Genomic DNA, 21,721 nt, shown 5'->3' with positions numbered 1-21,721 from the left:
GTGTTGAAACATTTTTTGAGATGTTGTCATTGAAATTTAGTAAACTGATTGTTAAATATGTTGCTTTTTAAAATTCACATCATGGGGTTTTTTTTTTTTCAAATTCAGTTCTCTTTGTGTTGCTCAGTTAAGTTCAAATGATTGCTAAAATGTCAGTACAACAGAATTTAATCTGACAGTAAATGGTTTCAGTCAGTGCGCATGTGTGTGTGTGTGTGTGTGTGTGTGTGTGCTCTCTCTCTTAAGTTCGAGTTGGATCTTACTGGTTCCTTTCTTTTCTTCATTTCAGACTGTCAAAGCACTATACTCAGAAAAAAAAAGTAAAAAATCTTCCAAACTCACCCTCTCAAACGGCTCAAGTGCATGCATGCTTGTAAAACATACTACACTGTGAACCTCAGTGCAATCTCAAGCTTTGACATCTGCACTAATCAGAAAGGACTGAAAACTGGCTGGACTGGTGACGATGTTCATAGACACACCTTGGCAGAAGAATGCATCTTGAGTTGATAGCAGGAGGTATTTCACCTTTTGAGCAAGGCACTTTCAGTTTATTTTAGGGGGGTCCATTCTGCTTATTCATAAAGATGTCTTGCTATTGAACATATTCTTGAAAATCTATGCGCTTGCTTAGCTGACACACAACCAACAGACCTGGAGGAATCTGGTGAACAGTTTTTCAGTGCGGCACCCAAATGACTACTCACAGAGTGAAGGAAGAAGAAGAAGACGACGACAATTTGCAGGACACCATGGAGCATGCCCAAGCATGGCAAGTGGCAACCAGTTCGGTCAGGAATATTGGAAGAATGAGAGAAAGAGAGACAAACAAGCAGACAGAGTTGAAGAGACAAAGAGAGAAGAATGAGAGAAAGAGAGACAAACAGGCAGACAGAGTTGAAGAGACAAAGAGAGAAGAATGAGAGAAAGAGAGACAAACAGACAGAGTAGAAGAGACAAAGAGAGATGAATGAGAGAAAGAGAGACAAACAGGCAGACAGAGTTGAAGAGACAAAGAAGAATGAGAGAAAGAGAGACAAACAGACAGAGTAGAAGAGACAAAGGGAGTCCAATGAAGGAGAACACATGCACACACACACACACACAGACAGACAAGACAAAACTAAAGTGACAGCTGTTTTCAATTTTTTTTATAGCATGAAAGCACTTTCAGCCTTTTTTTTCCAGTCATAACTTTCTTCCCTCACTATCACACACACACACACACACAGTTTTACTACTTTAAGTCAGTCATGCTGTTCACATCCACATGATCACACATCCACATCCACACTCTCATCCTATAATAATACCAGCAATGCAACATAACCAAAAAAAAGCAAAAACAAAAAACAAAAAAAAACCCAGAAAAAAAAACAAATGTATGCATACATACACAAACACAAAACTATTGATTTTTCACATCATGTCTATGATGTCAACAAATGAATAATTCAGATAATGTACTCCTACATTACCATCATACAGTCATACATACAATGATTTATTTTCTTTTCACACACACACATGTGCATACTTACATCTTTGTATGGGGCAGTACTGTAAAAACCTGAACTCTCCCCCCTTCCCCTTCCCCCCTCTACCCAAAAACAAAGATAAAATAATCTGCAAAACTGTTCTCTTAACATATGACTGTGCAACTGACAATGAAAAAAATCTTCAAAAACTTTTTTCTTCTTCAATATTCTGGACTTTTGTTGTGTTTTCCATCCCTGACAACTTACGCTGTTGCAGGTATATCTTTGTCACCTGGAAACAAAACTTCACAAAAGCAACCATCACTTGCAACTTTTTAACAAAACAAATACATTTTTGACTCACTTGTGTAAACAAAGTGAGTCTATGTTTTAACCCGGTGTTCGGTTGTCTGTGTGTGTGTGTGTGTGTGTCCGTGTGTCCGTGGTAAACTTTAACACTGACATTTTCTCTGCAAATACTTTGTCAGTTGACACCAAATTTGGCATAAAAATAGGAAAAATTCAGTTCTTTCCAGTCATCTTGTTTAAAACAATATTGCACCTTTGGAATGGGCACAAAAAATAAAAAAAGAAGCCTAATTATATGCAAACTGCATTTACTGTTATATTTATATTTTTTGTATTCTCTAAACTTGGCACTTTGACCTCTTATTCTGACACAACAACAAAAGGAGTCATTATTATCATTTTTTGTTCAAACAGGAACTTCTTTTGCCAAGCATGGAATTTTTATTTATTTTGCAAACGTTTGGTGCAGATAGTAAAGAAGGGAAATTACTCTGTAATTAATGCTAGGGGACTTAATTTATCACTAGTGAGTCTTGAAGGCCTTGTTCATTATTGTATATACATATATGCACGCAAGTAACAAAGCAGTCCGTTTCCAGGGCAGGCGTTCAGAGAAGTTTCAGGGAGCCAGAACTCTGGTAGTAGCCATCCGGACCTGTCGAGTAACGCTGTGACAGCTCCACCCTGTCCACTGGCAAGGGGCCAAACTCAAACTGTTCAAACCTCTGCAATGTTGGGAAACAGAAAAACAACAACAGAAAAAACAATTAGAATAATGTTACGGACAATTCAAACAAACGAAAACAAAATTAGAATGATGTTACTGAAGGTCAAAGAAATGGAAAACAGTAGAATAATATCTGTGAAGTTTGAAGTCCACTTTTGGGAATACAACATGCAATTTTACAGCTGTTTAAAGACAGGACTGGAGCTTGGCATTTTCTGTCTCTGTTTCTCATACACACGTGCACGCATGCACACGCTAAGACAGATACACACACGCACCCAGATGCACACATACACACACATACTCATATCACTAATATCACTGACAGTGAAAAGAAGCTAAACTAAAGAACACACACTCATACCTGCAAGCATGGATTACTTTGAAGACCCCAAAACAAGGAATGTTCATTTTCAAAGACTCAACATTCAGATTTGAAAACTGTGATATAGTGTTCATGACAGACAGATTATAAACCACATCTGATGTGAATGTTACTCTGAAGAACAAGATATGCGGTAATTTTTCCCAGTTACATTAAGATATCTCGTACAGGGTGCAATCAAAGTTTTCAAGTTCCTTCCTTGCTGACAGAGAAGCCCAAATGCAATGCATAGGACTTAAGGTAACTCAAATTATGACAGCAGCTACACCTAAAAAAAACTTTCAAACACTGAAAGCATCACTTAAATGTAGTCTGAAATAGAAGTAAATGACAGCGAAGAAAGGATGCAATAATTGAGTGGTTAATGTGTTAGACTTTCAATCTGGGGGTCCCGGGTTCAATTCCTTGTCAATGCGCCTAGTCGGTTAAAGGCAGAGATTTTTCTGACCTTCATATCTCTTACAGCCTGAACCCCTTTCATCTGAACCCATGCAGAGGATCAAATGTGCACATTAAAGATAAAATAATCCATGTCAGTGTTCAATGCGTTATGTAAACAAGAACACACCAGCATGCACACCCTGAGAAGTGAGTGTACCTACATGGCAGGGTAAAAAAAATGCTTAAGCACTTAAAGCCTGAACCGGACTATAAATGGCGGGCGATTTGAATCAAGCCAGTTTCTCACCAGAGTCTGACACTGTGACGTCGGTGAAGGTTTATTCAAAATAAAAGCCTAATAAAGCTACGGTTTGGCTTCATTTATGGCAGAGAGCGAGATTTGCCTAGCAGCTTCCAATCTAGACCTGAATTGACTTTGGAAAGTACAAAATGTGTCAGCTACACGTAATACAAAATTTGAATGCAGAGAAAAGGGGCGGAGCTAGAACCGAAACCTTGCTCTCGGGAGTTAAGACTTTAAACGCCCACTCATGAGTGGTGGCAGCCCACGAACGCTGAGGAAGAAGGGGAGACAAGAGAAAACCCATTACCTTCAATATACTAGCTGCATTGAAAGATTCCCTGTCCCTCGGAGCGGCACGCATGCCCTGCAGCCTTGGAGCCGAGGCGCCGCTAGGGTCTTTACGGAACAGTGTGTTCATCACTGTGATGTGCAGCTTGACTCGCTCGAACTGTCGCTGCATCAGATGGAGCGACAGGAACCTGTCCACTAACCTGTCCACCAGCATCTGTAGTCTGGTGAAAAAAAACCGAAAAGTAAAGATAACACATCAGATTATTGCAGAAATGAAAAATTGTGTAGTCTGGGAAAAAAAAAGAGAAAAAGATAACATAAGACTTTTGCAGCAATGAAAAACAGGATAGTAATGTTTACCAGAGCAGTGAATATGTTTCTCATGATGATCTCTTTCACACCAGGTTACCATGAATTAAGGCTGAGAATTTGCGGGCTGTGTTCTGTGGTGGTGATTACTAACTGTCAGTGTGAAGAAAATTATGGCGTTTCCTGAACACCTTACTGAGAACTGACATTTTCTGTTGTTTGTTTTGTTGTTTTTTGTACTCTTGCAAAGAGGGTTCTCTTTTTATTTCAAAAGCAATCTTACTTAGACTACCTGCTTTGCTCTCCAACCTGTGCATGACGCAAACACATACAGTATGCACACACACAGTCTCTTTCTTATGAGATCTTTTATCTTTACAATTTCCTTACTTAACTTGCTCAGATATTCTATTCCCTCTCTTCTCCACTTCATCTCTCAGTAACAGTTGACCACCACAGCAAGTCGGTTCTAAAAAAACACCAAAACAAGCTGATCTATCTTTCAAATGATATGGATGAATTTTGTATTCCTTTATCTTTTTTACTGCAAATCATTATACACTTTTTAGTGCAAATCCTACTTTCTTTATCTTCTTTTTTTAAGCTTCTCTGATTTCCAAATAGTGGTATGCGTCCTTCTTGCTCTCCTTTCCAAGTTCTTCGAAACAACCTCAGTAGTCAATGTCCCAAAATAAACAAAAAAATAATCAAAACAAAGAAATGAGACAAAAGAGGGTTTATCCACCCAAAAGACTGCCCACCACCACCAGCACTGAACTGATGCTTTGCTTACTTGTCAGCTTCAGGTCCTGGCACCAGCTTAGCGTAGAGCACATCCACTGCCCCTGGGTCATCGTTCATGTATTCCAGACCACGGACATCGATGTATAATGGATTGCTGTTCAGGATTGGCCTGTGTCATCATAAATACCATCAGTGTCATCACATCTAATTGATATTCCAGGGCCAAACAACATTACAACCAAAGTAGAGCACATCCACTGTCCCTGGGCCATCGTTCATGTATTCCAGACCGCGGACATTGATGTATAATGGATTGCTGTTCAGGGTTGGCCTGTGCCATTATAAATACCAACATTAATACCATATGTAACTGATATTCCCAGGCCAACAGACATTAAACCAAAAGCAGAGCACATCCACAGCCCCTGGGTCATGTATAATGAATTGCCATTCAGGATTGGCATGTGGTGCCATCATAAATACCATCATAAATGCCATCAGTGTCATCATATCTAATTGCTATTCACAGGCCAACAGACAATATAAGTACAACAAAAGCAGAACACATCCACAGACCCTGGGTCATCGCTCATGTATACCAGCGCTCAGAATCTAAAGCTTCCTGGGCAGATGTGTTACCACTAGGCCATTACTCCACTCTTAGTTACACAGGAAAGAGAAAAATCCAGGTGATGAACTCACTCCACCAGGTTGTCGTGACACTGGACCAGCATTCATTCCACTCTTATACCGGAGAGGGAAAAATCCAGGTGATGCACTCACTCCACCAGGTCGTCGCGACACTGGACCAGCATTCACTCCACTCTTAGTTATACAGGAAAGAGAAAAATCCAGGTGACGCACTGACTTGACCAGGTCATCGTGACACTGAACCAGCATTCACTCAACTCTTATACCGGAAAGGGAAAAATGCAGGTGATGCACTCACTCCACCAGGTTGTCGCGACACTGGACCAGCATTCACTCCACTCTTATACAGCCTAACAGGAAAGGGAAAAATCCAGGTGATGCACTCACTCCACCAGGTCGTCGCGACACTGGACCAGCATTCACTCCACTCTTATACAGCCTAACAGGAAAGGGAAAAATCCAGGTGATGCACTCACTCCACCAGGTCGTCGCGACACTGGACCAGCACTCACCCGACTCTTATACAGCCTAACAGGAAAGAGTAAAATCCAGGTGATGCACTCACTTGACCAGGTAGTCATGACACTGGACCAGCATTCACTCCACTGTTACACAACCTAACAGGAAAGAGAAAAATCCAGGTGATGCACTCACTCGACCAGGTCGTCGTGACACTGGACCAGCACTCACCCGACTCTTATACAGCCTAACAGGAAAGGGAAAAATCCAGGTGATGCACTCACTCCACCAGGTTGTCATGACAATGGACCAGCATTCACTCCACTCTTATATGGCCTAACAGGAAAGAGAAAAATCCAGGTGATGCACTCACTCCACCAGGTCATCGTGACACTGGACCAGCATTCACTACACTCTTATACTGGAAAGGGAAAAATCCAGGTGATGCACTCACTCCATCAGGTCGTCATGACACTGGACCAGCATTCACTACACTCTTATACTGGAAAGAGAAAAATCCAGGTGATGCACTCACTCCACCAGGTCATCGTGACACTGGACCAGCATTCACTCCACTCTAAAACAGCCTAACAGGAAAGAGAAAAATGCAGGTGATGCATTCACTCCACCAGGTCATCGTGACACTGGACCAGCATTCACTCCACTCAGTCTTATACAGCCTAACAGGAAAGAGAAAAATCCAGGTGATGCACTCACTCGACCAGGTCGTCGTGACACTGGACCAGCACCTCCTTGGCGCGCTGAATCTCAGCCTCACTGAGCAGCACCAGGGTGCCGATGGTCATGTGAAGCTTCTGGGGGTTTTGGAAGATGGTGGCGTCCACCCCACTGTCCTGTGTGTGTGTATACATTTGTGTATGTGTGATCACACATGTATTGGAACAGATAACATTAAACTTGTGTCCTGTATGTGTACGTGTATGCGTGTGTGTGTGACCATACGTGTATTGGAACAGACAACATTAAACTTGTCCTGGGTGACCACACATCATGTTTTGTAGCAATGACAACAGCTCTGACTGACATTTGTTTTCAATTCAATGTTCATGGTGTATGGATGGATGGATAGACAGATGGTGTGTGTGGGGGGGGGGGGGAAGGGGGAAGGTGTGTGTGTGTGTGTGTGTGTGTGTGTGTGTGTGTGTGTGTGTGTGTGTGTGTGTGTGAGAGAGAGAGAGAGAGGATCCACACTTGAAGAGGAAATTTAACAGCAATTAAAGAACACTGTAATGGTGGAACACAAGGTGATCAACACTGCTAAGCAGCAATGGCTTCATGCTAAGTTACTGTACTTGACTGTTGTGTCATTCTTATCTCTTTCTGCTTCCTTTTACTTTCCCACCCATGCCATGTCAGTCTTCACAACAAACACCAAGGCTGGAGAGAAAACCAGATGTTCTGCAGTTCATGTAAGGGTGGGGATATTGTAGTGATCACATAATCAAGAATGAAACATAGATTGATAGATCTACAAAGCCACACTTGCACAGTTTAGTACAAAGCACTGATACCAGCCTCTGTAAACCCTATGATAAAGTGATACAAACATTACTATAACTTTATAAACAACAATGTCAAATGCTTCTGACAAAGATGTCAGTAAAAGACTAGAAGCTAGATAGTGACCCCCCCCCAACCCCCCAAAAAACCCCAACAACAAAAAACAAAACAAAAACAACTACAAAACCCCACCCACCTCCTGCAGTTAATATTTTTTCTCTTAGTCTTATGTTGCATTTCAGTTGCTTAATGAAGGTAGTTGATACCATAAGTTTGCCAGTCACACGTGAATAAAGTTAGTGATCATCAGTTTACATTCCAAGAAAGCATAATATTCTTTTCTGCAAATGTGAGGTGGTCAACATTTTCCAGTTCTTTTCTGTAAATGTGAGGTGGTCAACATTTTCCAGTTCTTTTCTGTAAATGTGAGCTGGTCAACATTTTCCAGTTCTTTTCTGTAAATGTGAGGTGGTCAACATTTTCCAGTTCTTTTCTGTAAATGTGAGGTGGTCAACATTTTCCAGTTCTTTTCTGTAAATGTGAGCTGGGCAATATTTTCCCAAATCCACCAAAATGAATCCAGCAGCAACTTGGGGTCACTTTTGATTGGCGAATTCATGAAGTTGATGAAGTCTTACAAAATGCTATAACTAGGAAATAGAGATCTGTATCATATCTGTATCATATAAATAATCAAGAGGAGTGTGTTGGAAAATGGAAATATGGTCATGAGAATTTTGTTGGGTTTGCATTTTATAAACAGGAGGACATCATGCTAAATATATTTATAAACATTCATAATGAACACACACATACACACACACACAAATACACTTACCCGAGCATCATCATCCATAATTGCAAACTTGAAATCCTCAAACTTTTCGATGATCTCTTCGCTCTGTACAGGGACGGACAGGAAGTGAGTGAAAGGCTGTTTCTGCCGAGCTGAGTCCACCAGAACGTCCACCCTCGTCTTTGCCGAGACCACGCCTTTCCTGTCATGTCCTTGTATCACTGTGCATGATATAATGACAGTGGGTTTATTCTGTGTATTCACTCACCTTTTCTATTATCTATTTAGCGTACCTTTTTTTTTATTTTTTTTTTTAAAGGGAAATCAGACATCAGATGTAAACTTTTTTGTGTGCGCATTTTTTTTTGTGTGGATTAATCATGTAAATAGTCAACAGACTGACAAATTATTGCAAAGGAAAGTGATCGAGAGAGAAAGAGAGAGAGAGAGAGAGAGAGAGAGGGAGAAAAAGAATGAGAAATAGATCAGATAGAGAGAAAGAGAGAACTCAGAGAGAGAGACACACACACACACACACACACAGATACTTTATCTATTAAATATTGCATCAAATCATGACGGCCTATAATTATGTTCTAAGCCCAGGAACACTTGTAAAATTTGTTATTAAAAAAAACACAAGAATGAATCATCTTACATCTTATGAGTTTATCAATAAACGAAGTGGTACCAGAGAGCAAGGACACACACACACACACACACACACCACCTATGAGTGCTGGTCAGACCACACATACACAAGAAAAAAGCAGATGGGGAAAACAGAACAATGGAGATGCATGGACCAAACAAAAAAGATACAGGGATATAGTGTGTGAGTGGGAGAATAGGGAAAAGAAGAATAGCACAGGCTGAGATGTAGGTAGAAAGGGAGAGGCCTGGGGAAAAAAAAAAAACCCAAAGAAAGACAGCACAAGACGGAAGAGAAAGTAGGAATAGAAGAGTGAAGATAACAGAAACAAAGAGGAGAGAAAATGATGGAAAAGGAAAGGAACAAGCAAGGAGGGGTATGGTGTGGGTGGAAGAAAGTGGAATAAATCATAAACAAGGGATGACTGAGGAAAGGGTGGGGTGTGGGGACTTGGGGGGTGGGGGTAGGGTTGGGGGGCTGGAGGAGAGAGAGGAAGAGGAGCAAAGTAGCTCCGTGAAAGACAGGAAAACTCATGAGACAGAAGCTGCAGGAAGACAAGGGAGGGACTGAAAATGGTGAGGGGCACAGGTGCGATGAGGCCAGGGAATGGATCAGAGAAGAAAACAGATGATGCCTGACAGCAGCATAACCCAACATGCTTGTCAGGCCTTGAATGCATGCCTATATATTTGCATACCTATCAGATGGATTTCTTTTTACATAATTGGCCAGAGGACAACACTCTCGTTGCCATGGGTTCTTTTTCAGTGCACCAAGAGCGTGTTGCACATGGGACCTTGGTTTATCATCTCATCCGAAAGACTAGATGCTCAATTTGATTTTCCAGTCAAACTTGGGAGAAAGGGTGAGAGTGGGATTCGAACCCACACCCTCAAGGACTCTCTGTATTGGCAGCTGAGCGTCTTAACCATTCTACCACCTTCTTCCAAGAATAGAAATGAGGATATGTCGTACCAATTTCACCCTCTTGGCCTGCCTTTGGAATCTTGATCTGTGTGCGGGTCTCTGTCTCTAATCTCCTCTTAGTCTCTCCTCTCTTGCCAATAATGTACTTGAAGAAAACACTTGGATAATTCAGGCGGACACGAAATCCCCCACTGAATTCCTCAATGTCCAAGCCAGCATCGCAGATTTCATCCTCATAGCAGTCTCCCATCATGTCAAAATCTGGAAGGAAGAAACATATAATAATTAATATTCACCTAAATGAATACATCTCTTCATTGCATTGGAAACATCTGAGCAACAGTTTATAGTAGTTTGAATCCCTTGTGGTGGCCCAATACTTTCTTTCCACCTTGTTTAACCTTTACCCAGAATTCATTTAAATCGTCCTTCACTGATTTTTAAGAGCAAAGTTATGATGGCATAGCTTCCAGTGGTTTCCGTTTGGCTTTGGAGGAAGATGGGAGGGAGAAACAATGCAGCACAAATATATAGTTTGGTAAGAAATAAACGTCACTGAACAAGATTTCTTCTTAAAAAACCCCAAAATCTTGAAGATTGTATGCAAGCTTATTTTAAAACAGTAAGTTGCTATGTGCTATGTATCTGGGAAAGACAGCTTCTTGCAGAAAGCTAATGCTATAATAAATCATGAGGCAAATTAATAAAGTATGACTGGGCAAATTAAAATATACATGTATCCCCTGGCCAAGTATTTCAGTTACAGCCTGCGTGGCAAGTAAAATTACACTGACTTATCAAATGCAGATGCTATGCAGGAATTTGTGATGAAGCAGGATGGCAACAGGATAAAATGTAAATATTGATACTTGTCATAAAGCAGTCATGTCAGCTTTACTCAATTACTGGCTCTCCTTCATCTTCCAAAAATCCCCAATGAAAACTAATCAGCAAATAACAGATACAAAACATGCCAAACTGAAAATAGCTCTGCTTACCTGGTTCAATTTCATCTTCTGGGTTGGAGCCTTCCCTGGAAGCCAGTGGATTTTTCCTGTACCATCGATTACCTATTCGGATAAGCTGAGGTCGTAGCACATCCATGGCTGCCTGCTGCTGTGCTGGTCACCTAATCTGGAACTGAGGCATGATTCATTATCATTTGTGGATACATATACATACATAGTATACATACATTGTCCACATGTCACCATCGTTCATAATTAAATATACTTAAAGATAACAAACTGTCCTGAATTCTGAGGCCTTTCACGCTCTGCTTTCTATGTGACCTTAGTTTCGATTCCTCCTTCACTTTTTTAAAAATATATATTTGTAATGAGCTACTTTCAATGTCTTTTGTGCGGATATTCAAAATGACTGATGGAGTGATGTGACAGCTGTTTTCAATCCAGAGGGGGACACTCACTATATCTGGCTCTGTAACACAGCAAATATTTGTATCAGTTGGGGGCTTTGTTGGTGATGTCCTGTGTATCATAATAAACATAATTATGGAACACCTTCACACCAGCAAAGTTACGTAGCACCAGTGCAGGGTATCCTTCGACGTGTTGCCTCATAACCTGACATTCATTGGTTTGGAATGCTGGTATTGGCACTGCTGCAGCTGAGTCCGACTGTGGTTACATCCTCTCAGATACTCTGCTGTCAGCTGTGTTTTTGCCGATTCCACTGCATTCATCATACATTATGCGCATCGTGTGGAATCCCACAAAATCAGATTCCGGCTCGGAATGACTTCTCTTCAGCATTTTTCCGACACATGATCCATTTTATATAATATTTGTCGGAAATCGACTGGTATGGCAAGGGGCGGGAACATAAAAGACCTTCACAGAAAACCAAAAAAATTATCAATAAGATATTCGATAATATCATCCATAACTGACATATGGAAAAATAACTGGAAAGTAAACTTCCATACCAACTTTTGGTTTGTCCACACGCAGATTTCACTTGAACAGGAAGTTGTCATAATGCAGACGGAAATGAGCTGTGCGCATGACACTGGGAAGGTAAAAAGGAACTAGACTCAAAGAGCAGCAAATCATTTGGGTAAACTTGTGGTGTGATTTTGGTTTGTATATGGCAGAATTCTTGCTTTTTAGTGCTGTTGAAAGACATATTATTACATCGTTTAATTTTCAGTGCAGTAGAATGATATTTTCAACTGAACGTCTGTGTGCACAATCTTCATATTTCTTTTGAGTCTTGTTTTCACGGTGACGGTGTTGTGATTGGTCTTGGAGATCAAGACAGAGAAGGAACATTTTTCTTTGTTTTGTGGCTGGTTTGTAATGCCCCCAAACCCGACAGCACTGCATTATGGTGCATGCCAGATACTTTACCTTTATGAGAAGCATGAACATTCCTTTTTTACAGTCTGCAAAATAAGAAATATATTACTATAAAATTGGCGATTGTCGTTCGCGAGAGTTCAACACCATCATGCTCTGGGGTAAACTTGGGCCGAGTTGCCAAACAATTATTACCAGCCTCAGGATTGACCAGGGAGCAACGTGTTGACCAGATTTTTTCAGTTTATTTGAAATTGAAGAGAAGTCACGTTTGAACTGAATACACTACTCTGTACTCAGTTTGCTATTTTGACTTTTAAGAGAATCATAATATATTTTAATGTCACATGTGAATAATGAACAGACATTTGACTAAAGGGATAATTATATATATCAGTCAGGCACTGTTTTGTGACAGTCATTCAGCTAAATAATTATGTTCCCAAGGCAGCCATGAAACCAGCCAGGAAACCATGTCACTGTGTCAAGTTGAGAATATTCTGAATCAAGACTGATGGAGTAGTGGTGTTCCTCCAGGCAGTGTCTAGGGGCCCACACTCATTGTATATTATATAAATGACATGCCTGACATACTAGACTGTTTTGTGAAAATCTTCGCAGATGATAAAAGATCTATGAGGAAGCAAATTCTGATGTTTGTAGATTGAAGTTAAAAGTTAGTAATAGTATTGATAATTTAGTACACTGGACTGACAGATGGCAAATTAAATTTAATAGCAATAAATGTAATGTTTTATACGTAGGTAGAAATAATCCACATTATAAGTATTATATGGATGGTACAGATTTGCAGGATACTTCATGAGAGAGAGATCTTGGAGTCATTGTTGACTCTGGCCTCTCTTTTGATGTTCATGTTAATGAAACCATTAAAAAAGCCAATTGATTGACTGGAATGTTAGTTGGAAATATACAGTGTAAAAGTAAAGACATTATGGTGCCATTCTTTAAGTCATTAGTCCGGCCAGTCTTAGAATATAGGAATGTTTGGAATATGGGCTTTGTGAAACATATAGACAGTATTCACTGTATTGAAAATGTTCAACAAAGATTTACTAAAAGAATCATTGGCTTTGCTGATATGGACTATGAAAATAGGTTGCAAGCACTTCAGTTACCTAGTTTAGAATATAGAAGACTGCGTGGTGATTTAATAGAGATGTATAAAATGACTCATGGATTATATGACAGCAGAACTATAAACTCTTTGTTTACATTGAATGAGAACAGTGGTACAAGAGGCCATTCCTACAAACTATTAAAAGTTTCAGTAAAAACTTCCAGATTTGCACATTTCTGTACTAACAGAGTAACAAATGTTTGGAATAATTTGTCACAAGACTGTTTCTGCAGGAACAGTGAATACATTTAAAAATAATCTTGATATTCATTTACAAAATTTTAAATGCAAAACCCGTTAACGTATTTCTTGATTTTTCAAGCATTGCACACTCAATGTTGAAAAATGCACCAGACATATGTGGGGACTCTCTTTTTCTTCCCCACTTCAAGCGGGGAAAAGGCCTTGTCAGGCCTGCACGCCTTGATATTGATATGATGATATGATATGAGTTGGGGCATATGCAGTCAGTCAGATTGCATAATGTATGGGTTGACCCTGTTCACATGTTCTTCCTATATTCCATGACCTCTTTTGTTCAGTTTTCTCTCCAGAAGGGTGATGTAACTTTCTAAACTTTGTGTAAAGCATGTTGTCTTGTAACAGGATATTTTTCATTGTACATTGTTATGACCTTTTCCATCACATTAGTTTCTTTTTGATTAATTAGTTGTTTATTTTTAATGCAGCTTGAGACATCCAGTGGATCTTGTAATTTTTATTTGACAAGTACTAGTAGTAGTGTTAAACTATTTCAGTCTGGGTTGTAAGATTTCTGAATAAGCAATATTGTAAAGTTCTGTCAAATATTCAGACTATCATTATAATTATAGGGATGCAGTATAGGTATATTGTGGAGTTGCAGATATATTTTTATTGGAAAAATATGGTAATGATATCTGCTCATCAGTAGGTGGCCTAGAAGTTGTGTTCTGCATAGATTGAATCATAATGGGCAAAGTCATAGCACTGGAGTGACTTGTGGGCATTGTGGGGTCTGCATGTTACAAGTTCCCCTTGGATTGGGGAAGATCAGTAACACAGTTTGCTATTAAGTATTATCAACATTTTGTCAGTGTTAATGTGCTTCAGTCCAACCCTTTTCCACTCACTTCACTTCTTCTTCTCAGGTAAGCATCAAGTAATGCTGATTCTTTGTGTTCCTGTCTGTTGCAGTACCATGCGGTCACCTCCAGCAGAGATGAAGTAAGGCTTGGTTCCAGCATCTGGGGTTGTTCAAGTATGGAGCGGAAAGGCAAAATCTGAACAGTGCACAGCTCTTGCCAATTCTGGCAGCTCTTTATGAAATACCAGAGAAAAGAAAGAAAAAAGAAGAAAAAAGAAAAAAAAAGAGGAAAAGAAAATTGACAGCATATATGTATAAAACTGTTGAAAGCTTGTAACCATGGAAAATTCTACTAAGTCAGAGGCCAACATTGTTGCAAATAATGAGATTGAGATCAGTGATCTTGAGGGTCCTTCGAAGTTGAGTCAGGATGAACTTCCTTCGTCCTCCAACCAGCAGAACAGTCCAGGTGAGCTATTGACTGTTTTTTCATTCATTGTTTGGTTGTGAAATGTTAGGTTCATGTTTGAAAATAGGATTTGTGAAGGATGAAAAAAATAGAACTTCATATCATGATCAACCATACTTAGATTTGAAAATGAGATCAGGTGAGATGCAACATGCTGTATGTGTCAGCATGATAAAGGTAATACTAAAGATACTTTTTTCCCCTTTTTGCTGATGCTATTGACACAGAATGTTGCTATTGCAGTTTTATGAATAATATCCTTTTTTCTTTCGAACTTCATATCATGATCAACTATACTTAGATTTGAAAATGAGATCAGGTGAGATGCAACATGCTGTATGTGTCAGCATGATAAAGGTAATACTAAAGATACTTTTTTTCCCCTTTTTGGTGATGCTATTGACACAGAATGTTGCTATTGCAGTTTTATGAATAATATCCTTTTTTCTTTCGATGAAATAAATGTTTGCCTTTTTACAGGAGAAAAATGTTGATTCTGCAGTTTGATGAATATTTGTGCCCTGATTGCTAAATGTGTTCTGCAAAGTTGCATATTTTTGATTTGTTAAATATTTCTGCCTTGATTGCTAGGTGTGTCATGTATATTTTTAAGTTGATAAATATTTCTGCCCAGATTGCTAAAGTAAATGTGTCTTGGAATGGATATTTTTAACCTTCCAGTTTGGTTGTTTAAAACATTAAAAAATGTTCTGAAATATGTATGTATGGTGGTTGTTCATGATAATGTATAGCTTTTTTTGCTCTTTCAGTTTTGTTCATTGGCCCTTTGGCAAATCCTAATTCAGCTGTGGAAGCAAGATATGTGCCCAGGGATGTTAAAGGTGTGTGGATGCACTTTGGCACTGTTTTGTCATTTTAGAAGTCTGGCGTGTTGAACTGAGGATGGGTACAGCCCCTCAGCTTTTTGACCTAAGGGCAAGCTGTATCTTTTATTTACTATGAAGTTTTTTTGGGATACAGTTTAAAAATTAAAACATTTTTTTTTTTAGGATACAGACTTTTCACCCTGCAATTTAACTTCATTTGAAGTAAGGTATCGAACAGTGATTTGTAAGAGTCATGTATGATGCAGATGGCTCCAGACATATTTCTGTCTCCAGATGTTATTGTCTGATCCATAATGGCCATTGTAACAGTATGACCACAGTATTGCCTCTACACTAAAAGATGTAGTCATGGTTGACAGCTTGTCGATGAAGATTGGATTCTCCAGTGAGTGCTCTATAAAGCCAGTAGTTCCTTCAGAAGACAGAACATGTACTTGCTTGCACTCATGCATCTGCCTGTCTTTTTATATAAGCAAGGATGAAGGACACCTATTCTATTACTAGATTAAGTTGGTCTGCAGGAAGAATTGTGGTCACGGTGCTTCACTGCAATCAGTGTAATGTGTTGTCACTGTGCTGTTTTTAAAAAAATTTTATTATTATTATTTGCAGTCAGTTTTATGCACCATGTTTTAATGGTCCTGCATAATATTATTGTGTCTAGTGCTCTTGTGTGCACTGTACCATTTAGAGCACTACAAATTCTGGCTTGGCTTTGTAATATAATGTTTGCGACATGATGTGCTAATGATGCTTGTCTTATCTCCCCCGCTCCCCACCACCCCCCATACCCCTAACCTGCCCCAACCCAGACCCCATGGCGGTGAATGGGAGCTGCGGCCTGTACAACCTGGGCAACACCTGCTTCATGAATGCGGGCCTCCAGTCCCTGGCCAGCTGCCCCCCCCTGCTCAAGTTCTACTTTGAGGAGTTTGAGCTGACAGAGGGGCTGAAGGGCACCCTGACGGGGGCCTTCTATCAGCTACTAGTCAAGATGTGGAGCGGGCGCTACAGCCTGGTCCAGCCCCGCCATTTCAAGGACCTCCTGGGTCTCTACCACCCCCAGTTCCAGGACTACCGCCAGGTATGGGGGTGGCAGTGTGTGAGAGGGTTGAGGAGGGGGCTTGACGATGGTTGCCATGGACATGATGGCCACCTTTGCAAGGTTGCTGAGGAAGATGATTGTGGTTGCATGGGTGGTTTTGTTGATAACAGTGGTGGTGGTGGTGGTGGCCTGGTTACAGGGTGTGGTGGTAGTGGCGATGATGATGATGATAATGGTGGTGGTGGTGGTGGTGGTGATAAGGAGGAAGGGAGCAAAAAGTGTGCGCCTTATGATCCATCCAGCAGGGAATATTTGCAAAGGGTTCGTGGGGGGGATTGTTTGAGACAGAGTAGAGAAGGCCCCAAACATGACCCCCATGCTCTGGAGCTTGGGTCGGACAGTGGAAAATGGGATGGTGGCAGTGAAGGTGTAGGAAGGGGAGTTGATACCTCTGCAGGTATGGCTGAATGGTGTCAAACGTGTGGGTGCTGTGTCAACAGTGATGATGGTGAGGAGGAGGTTGAGTCTAAACTTTACAACAGACTGAACTGCCTCCATGACTGGAAGGAGAGACCTGAAAATGAGCGTTACAATGCATATGGAGAAAATGGGGAGGAAGATGTATTTGAAGATGATGAGGAAGAACCAATGGAAGTTGATGACGAAGGAGATGTTGGCGATACTCTGCTTGGAGGTGGTGGTGGTGATGGAGCTGGTGGTGGTGATGGGGGTGGTGGTGATGGGGGTTGTGGTGGGGGTTGTGGTGATGACGGAGGTGGAAGTGATAATGATGAGGAAGGGGATACAGAAAACTCTTTTTCGTATGTGGATCAGATGGGCTCTCCGAGTTATACATTGTTCAGTTTTATGGACTATGGTACCATATTTATGATGGTGTTCAGACTGTTCTTGTTGAGTTTCCTCAATCTTGTCTTGCAATTTATGGCCTAGGTTATGCTGTACAACAAAGTAGGGATAACCTTTTTTTTTTTTTCTTCTGCCTTATCATTAGCACCATTTCAGTGGCATTACTCCCACCAGTAATTCTGAGTCCCCCCACACACGGCCACAACCAGGTTCGTTGGCAGTCTGCATGGGACCATCAGTGTCAGGTCGCCACTACTGATGACATTAATGGCGTTGTAGTGGAGCCAGTTTGAGTGAGCGTCCTTCCCAGAGTAGAACCAACATGTCCCTCCAACGACAACCCCCCATGAATATGCTGACACTAAAGACATTGACAGGACTCAACCCAAGCATGAAGTGGAGGGGTATCGAAACTGAGGTCACCATGACAGCAGGGCATGAAAGGCCACAGAATTTGGGACTTTTTTGTTTTTATGTTGATGATGGAGGAGGAAAATGAATATGCTGTTGCTGCTGCTACGGAGGTCCATTATAGTTTGGGACTATGTGACAAGGATGTACTCTGCATTTCCTGTTAAAATGATATCCCAGCATCATCCAGACCCAAGAGATAAAGGCTGCTACAGTCTAAAATTAGAGCAACACATCTAAAGATGCATTTTTGAAGTGAATGATACTTGCCTGTGTGGTCCCGATCTCTCCATTTAAGCCCATAGCACACTCAACTGAGTAGGAGCTGGCTGTGAACCGAAAACCCACATCTGCTGGGATTAGAACCCACGTCCTCCCAGCTGTAGGTCAGTGATACTAACCATTTCACCACGGCAGCTGATATTAGTGGTGAGTAGGGATAACTATGTATGAGTTGTTAAAAACATTGAAAAAAAATAATTAGCAAAACTGTTAGCAGTTTGGAACCAAAACTTGCATTGAAAAAAGCAACTGTGTGGGTGGATGTCCACATGGATAACAAAACAAATATCTTGACTCATTGTAACATAGCATATTTGTGCTCTTGACACCGAAGATGATTTACAAAGAAAAAGACAAATTTAAAAAATGAATTAAACAATTTAGTTCCAAATCGGAAGAAAACCAGAAAAATCCACAAAACCACAGAAAATAATGAAGTCGTCACATGAAAAATGTATCCCCCCCAAAAAAAACCAAACAAAACAAAACAACCAACCCCAAAACAAAACAAAAAATCAAACCTAATTTACATAATTTGAGAAGAATGTTTGATTAAATATTGAACAAATAAAACAAAGATTTCCTTTTTGTCCCTCCCCAATCTTTTCATTTTCACTGGTATCATTGGTTTCCACCCCCTCCTACACACTCCTTTCTTGCCTCCTTCCCTTTCTTTTATTAGTCTTAAGTCTCATGGTTATAAATACATAGAACATGGACAAGCATTGACAAAAATGAGTACAAATTACAATTGCAAGGAACACAGGGAGAACAGCAGCAAAAAAGGTGGCCTTGTTTTCACTTCTTTTCATATAGTCACTGTTGACTGTTGATCATATGTATTCTTTGTTTTTGATAATAGCTTGCTGCACCTTGTCAATTTCATATTTCTTTTGGCATATGAGTTGTTGTCTGCATTGCATGAAGCTTCTGTTGCCCTGGTCTCATTCCATTGTTAAAAAATCACACACACAAAAATCGTTATGTGCAGTACATTGTTTCTTCTGGTCTGTTATCTTTCCATCCTTATTCCTTGCAACTAGTCACTTTAGTGTCTTTATTGATAGTGAAAGAGCTTGATGTTCCATATTCTGCTCTGTCCTTTGAAGTGATGTGGTGCTTTAACAGTGTTTGTAACCAGCTCTCACTTACTGGGAATGCTTGGCTTTCCTTCCACCCCACCCCAACCACCCCACCCGACGATAACCCTGCCTTGCCTCTCTCCAGTAGCCTGCTTGTGCTGTTGTGTTTTTCCACTGTGCCCGTTTCTGTTTCAGTTTCAGAGAAGGTGGTAGAATGGTTAAAATGCTCAGCTGCCAATACAGAGCGTCCGTTAGGGTGTGTGTTCGAATCCTGCTCTCGCCCTTTCTCCCAAGTTTGACTGGAATGATCAAACTGAGTGTCTAGTCTTTCGGATGTGATGATAAACCGAGGTCCCGTGTGCAGCACTCACTCTACTTTGCGCACTGAAAAAGAACTGATGGCAGCGAGAGTGTTGCCCTCTGGCAAAATTATGCAAAAAGAAATCCATTCTGATAGGTACACAAATGCATATATAATTAAGCATGCGCTCAAGGCCTGACAAGCACGTTGGGTTATGCTACTGTCATGCATCTGCCTAGTAGATGTGGTGTAGCGTATATGGATTTGTCTGAAAGTGACGCCTCCTTGAGAAACTGAAACTGAAACTCCCCTGTGCCTCCTGAGCTGCAGAGCCATAATTCTTACTGGTGTTTGTATGATTGTACTCCACCTTTTCCTAACCCCTTGACTACTGAACCTAGGTGAAAATTTCACTGAAATAGATCAGTGTGGCGCGAGTATGAAGCGCAGTTACTACTTTTGGTGTACTTGTCAGTAGTGTGTAATTATTTTTGCTGATCAAGAGTAATGCAATCCCAAGTGGAAAAACTTCAAATAAAGAGTAGTGATCTATATCTTGACCCTTAAGCTCTGTTTTAGCTCAGTGAGGTAACAGCCCTTCACTGACAAGCATACTCAACAGCAGGAGTCAAGGTGTTAACAGACTCTGCTTGCTTTTCTGCTGATGTCATTGCCTCCAGCTGTCTGGTTCAACACGGTTCATATGGTGCTACCTCTGCCTGAGAAACCTTGAAATGAAAAAAACAAAAAACAAAAAACGTAGACACACACACACACGCACACACATGCACACAAACACAGACACATATGAACAATGTGCGTACGTTCAAACACACACTGCATGTGGTACAAGGACAGACCTGGAAGAGGAAACATCAACAGTGGGAACAGAAGCACAATGAAACAGTGGAGATGCTGATCTGAATAAATTGTTACCCATCTCATCTTGTTTTTGTTTTTTTCAATTATTTTTTTGTTATTATTTTTTCTTATTCCTTATACATTATGTTTGAAGCATTTGCTGTTCTACTAATTCCACCACTACACCAAGAATTGTTGCACCTTTGCCTCTGTTTCTAATGTGTATCACAAGGTAGTTGTTGTTTTGACTTTGTACTATTGTTTTTTTTCTTTCTTTTTATGCAAACTCAGTGTAGCTTAGTACCAGTCTGGTTGTGCTACATGTGTGCTTTTCTGTATTACATTTTTGCTTTGGTATTGTGGTATTGTAATGTTTTTTTTGTTTTTTTTCATTTTGTTTGATGTGTTACATTTCTGTTGATTATGTTTGATCAGTTGTATATATTTTTTCTTTTTGATCTTTTGTTCTTTATTGAATTTCAGCATACTTGGTTGTGGTCACTGACGTCCTATTTGAACCCCCACTAATTTTTGTGTTACATTCTGCATTTTTTTTTTTTTTTTGCCTCTTTTCTTTCTTTAGAAGGAATTTTGTTTGCAATATTTTGATATTGAAATTCCAGTGTTTGCTTGATTTGTCATTTTCTTCTTTTGTCTCAGTTCTCTGCTTCACCTTGTGCATATCAGTAATTAGTATGTCCAGACAGTGCAGGCATCAGCATGTACTACACTTGTGTTAAGAAGTATTGGAAGAATTCTGTTTGTTCCCACTAAGAATGGTCAAAGGATTCCCTGGTTTCAGTAAGAGTTATCAAGGGATTCTTCATTTTGTCCATGAGAATTGTCAAAGTGTTCTCTTAGTTAAGGGTCAGTGAGAATTATCCAGAGATTCTCTATTGTGTCAAAATTGTCAGTGAGAATGGTCTAAGGATTCTTCATTGTGTCAGAATTATCAAGGGGTTTTCTGTTGTGTCATTCAGGATAATCGGGGGATTCTTGACAGTGTCAGTGAAAACTGTCCTGGTATTCCCTTTTGTGTCTGCTTGAATGGTCAGAGGATTTTCTGTTGTGTCATTGGCTTGAGGATTATAAA

General features: G+C 40.2%; 2 protein-coding genes across 5 annotated transcripts in view; one reads left to right on the top strand and one right to left on the bottom strand.

Annotated features, from left to right (window-relative positions):
- Positions 1-1,134: 1,134 nt before the first annotated feature.
- LOC143289102 (activating signal cointegrator 1 complex subunit 1-like) lies at positions 1,135-11,942 on the bottom strand. 3 transcript variants are annotated; one of them, XM_076597952.1, is made up of 8 exons: positions 11,883-11,942; positions 10,933-11,074; positions 9,983-10,195; positions 8,398-8,576; positions 6,756-6,892; positions 4,978-5,097; positions 3,892-4,096; positions 1,135-2,512 (listed from the first exon to the last, which is right to left on the bottom strand). In XM_076597952.1, exons 2-8 carry the CDS (start codon positions 11,036-11,038, stop codon positions 2,396-2,398), a joined length of 1,077 nt encoding a protein of 358 aa, XP_076454067.1. In that variant the 5' UTR covers positions 11,039-11,074; positions 11,883-11,942; the 3' UTR covers positions 1,135-2,395. The 3 variants fall into 3 exon arrangements, with proteins under 3 accessions (XP_076454067.1, XP_076454068.1, XP_076454069.1); XM_076597953.1 differs by having other exon boundaries at positions 11,887-11,929; XM_076597954.1 differs by lacking the exon at positions 11,883-11,942 and adding an exon at positions 11,466-11,871.
- A 15-nt stretch (positions 11,943-11,957) lies between these two features.
- LOC143289100 (uncharacterized) overlaps positions 11,958-21,721 on the top strand; it is a 45,306-nt gene continuing 35,542 nt past the window's right edge. The window contains exons 1-4 of one of the 2 annotated variants that reach the window (XM_076597951.1): positions 11,958-12,013; positions 14,573-14,931; positions 15,702-15,773; positions 16,592-16,863. In XM_076597951.1, the coding sequence (XP_076454066.1) occupies positions 14,802-14,931; positions 15,702-15,773; positions 16,592-16,863 (474 nt within the window). In that variant the 5' untranslated portion in view covers positions 11,958-12,013; positions 14,573-14,801. Of the gene's footprint in view, positions 12,036-14,572; positions 14,932-15,701; positions 15,774-16,591; positions 16,864-21,721 lie in introns of both variants that reach the window. The other variant, XM_076597950.1, reaches the window with a different exon arrangement.

The sequence above is a fragment of the Babylonia areolata genome, chromosome 13 (assembly GCF_041734735.1).
Source record: "Babylonia areolata isolate BAREFJ2019XMU chromosome 13, ASM4173473v1, whole genome shotgun sequence".
Lineage (NCBI taxonomy): Eukaryota > Metazoa > Mollusca > Gastropoda > Neogastropoda > Buccinidae > Babylonia > Babylonia areolata.
Note: the sequence above shows the minus strand (reverse complement) of the source record. Positions and strands in the feature narration are given on the sequence as shown.

Bases quoted from the DNA above. Each gene is read 5' to 3' on its own strand.
- LOC143289102 (XM_076597952.1), bottom strand. From the start codon at position 11,038: ATGGATGTGCTACGACCTCAGCTTATCCGAATAGGTAATCGATGGTAC. The intron at 8,577-9,982 runs GTACGACATATC...TATCATGCACAG, and splicing joins AGGCCAAGAGGGTGAAATTG to TGATACAAGGACATGACAGG. The intron at 5,098-6,755 runs GTGAGTGCATCA...ATGATGACACAG, and splicing joins TGTCACGACGACCTGGTCGA to GCCAATCCTGAACAGCAATC.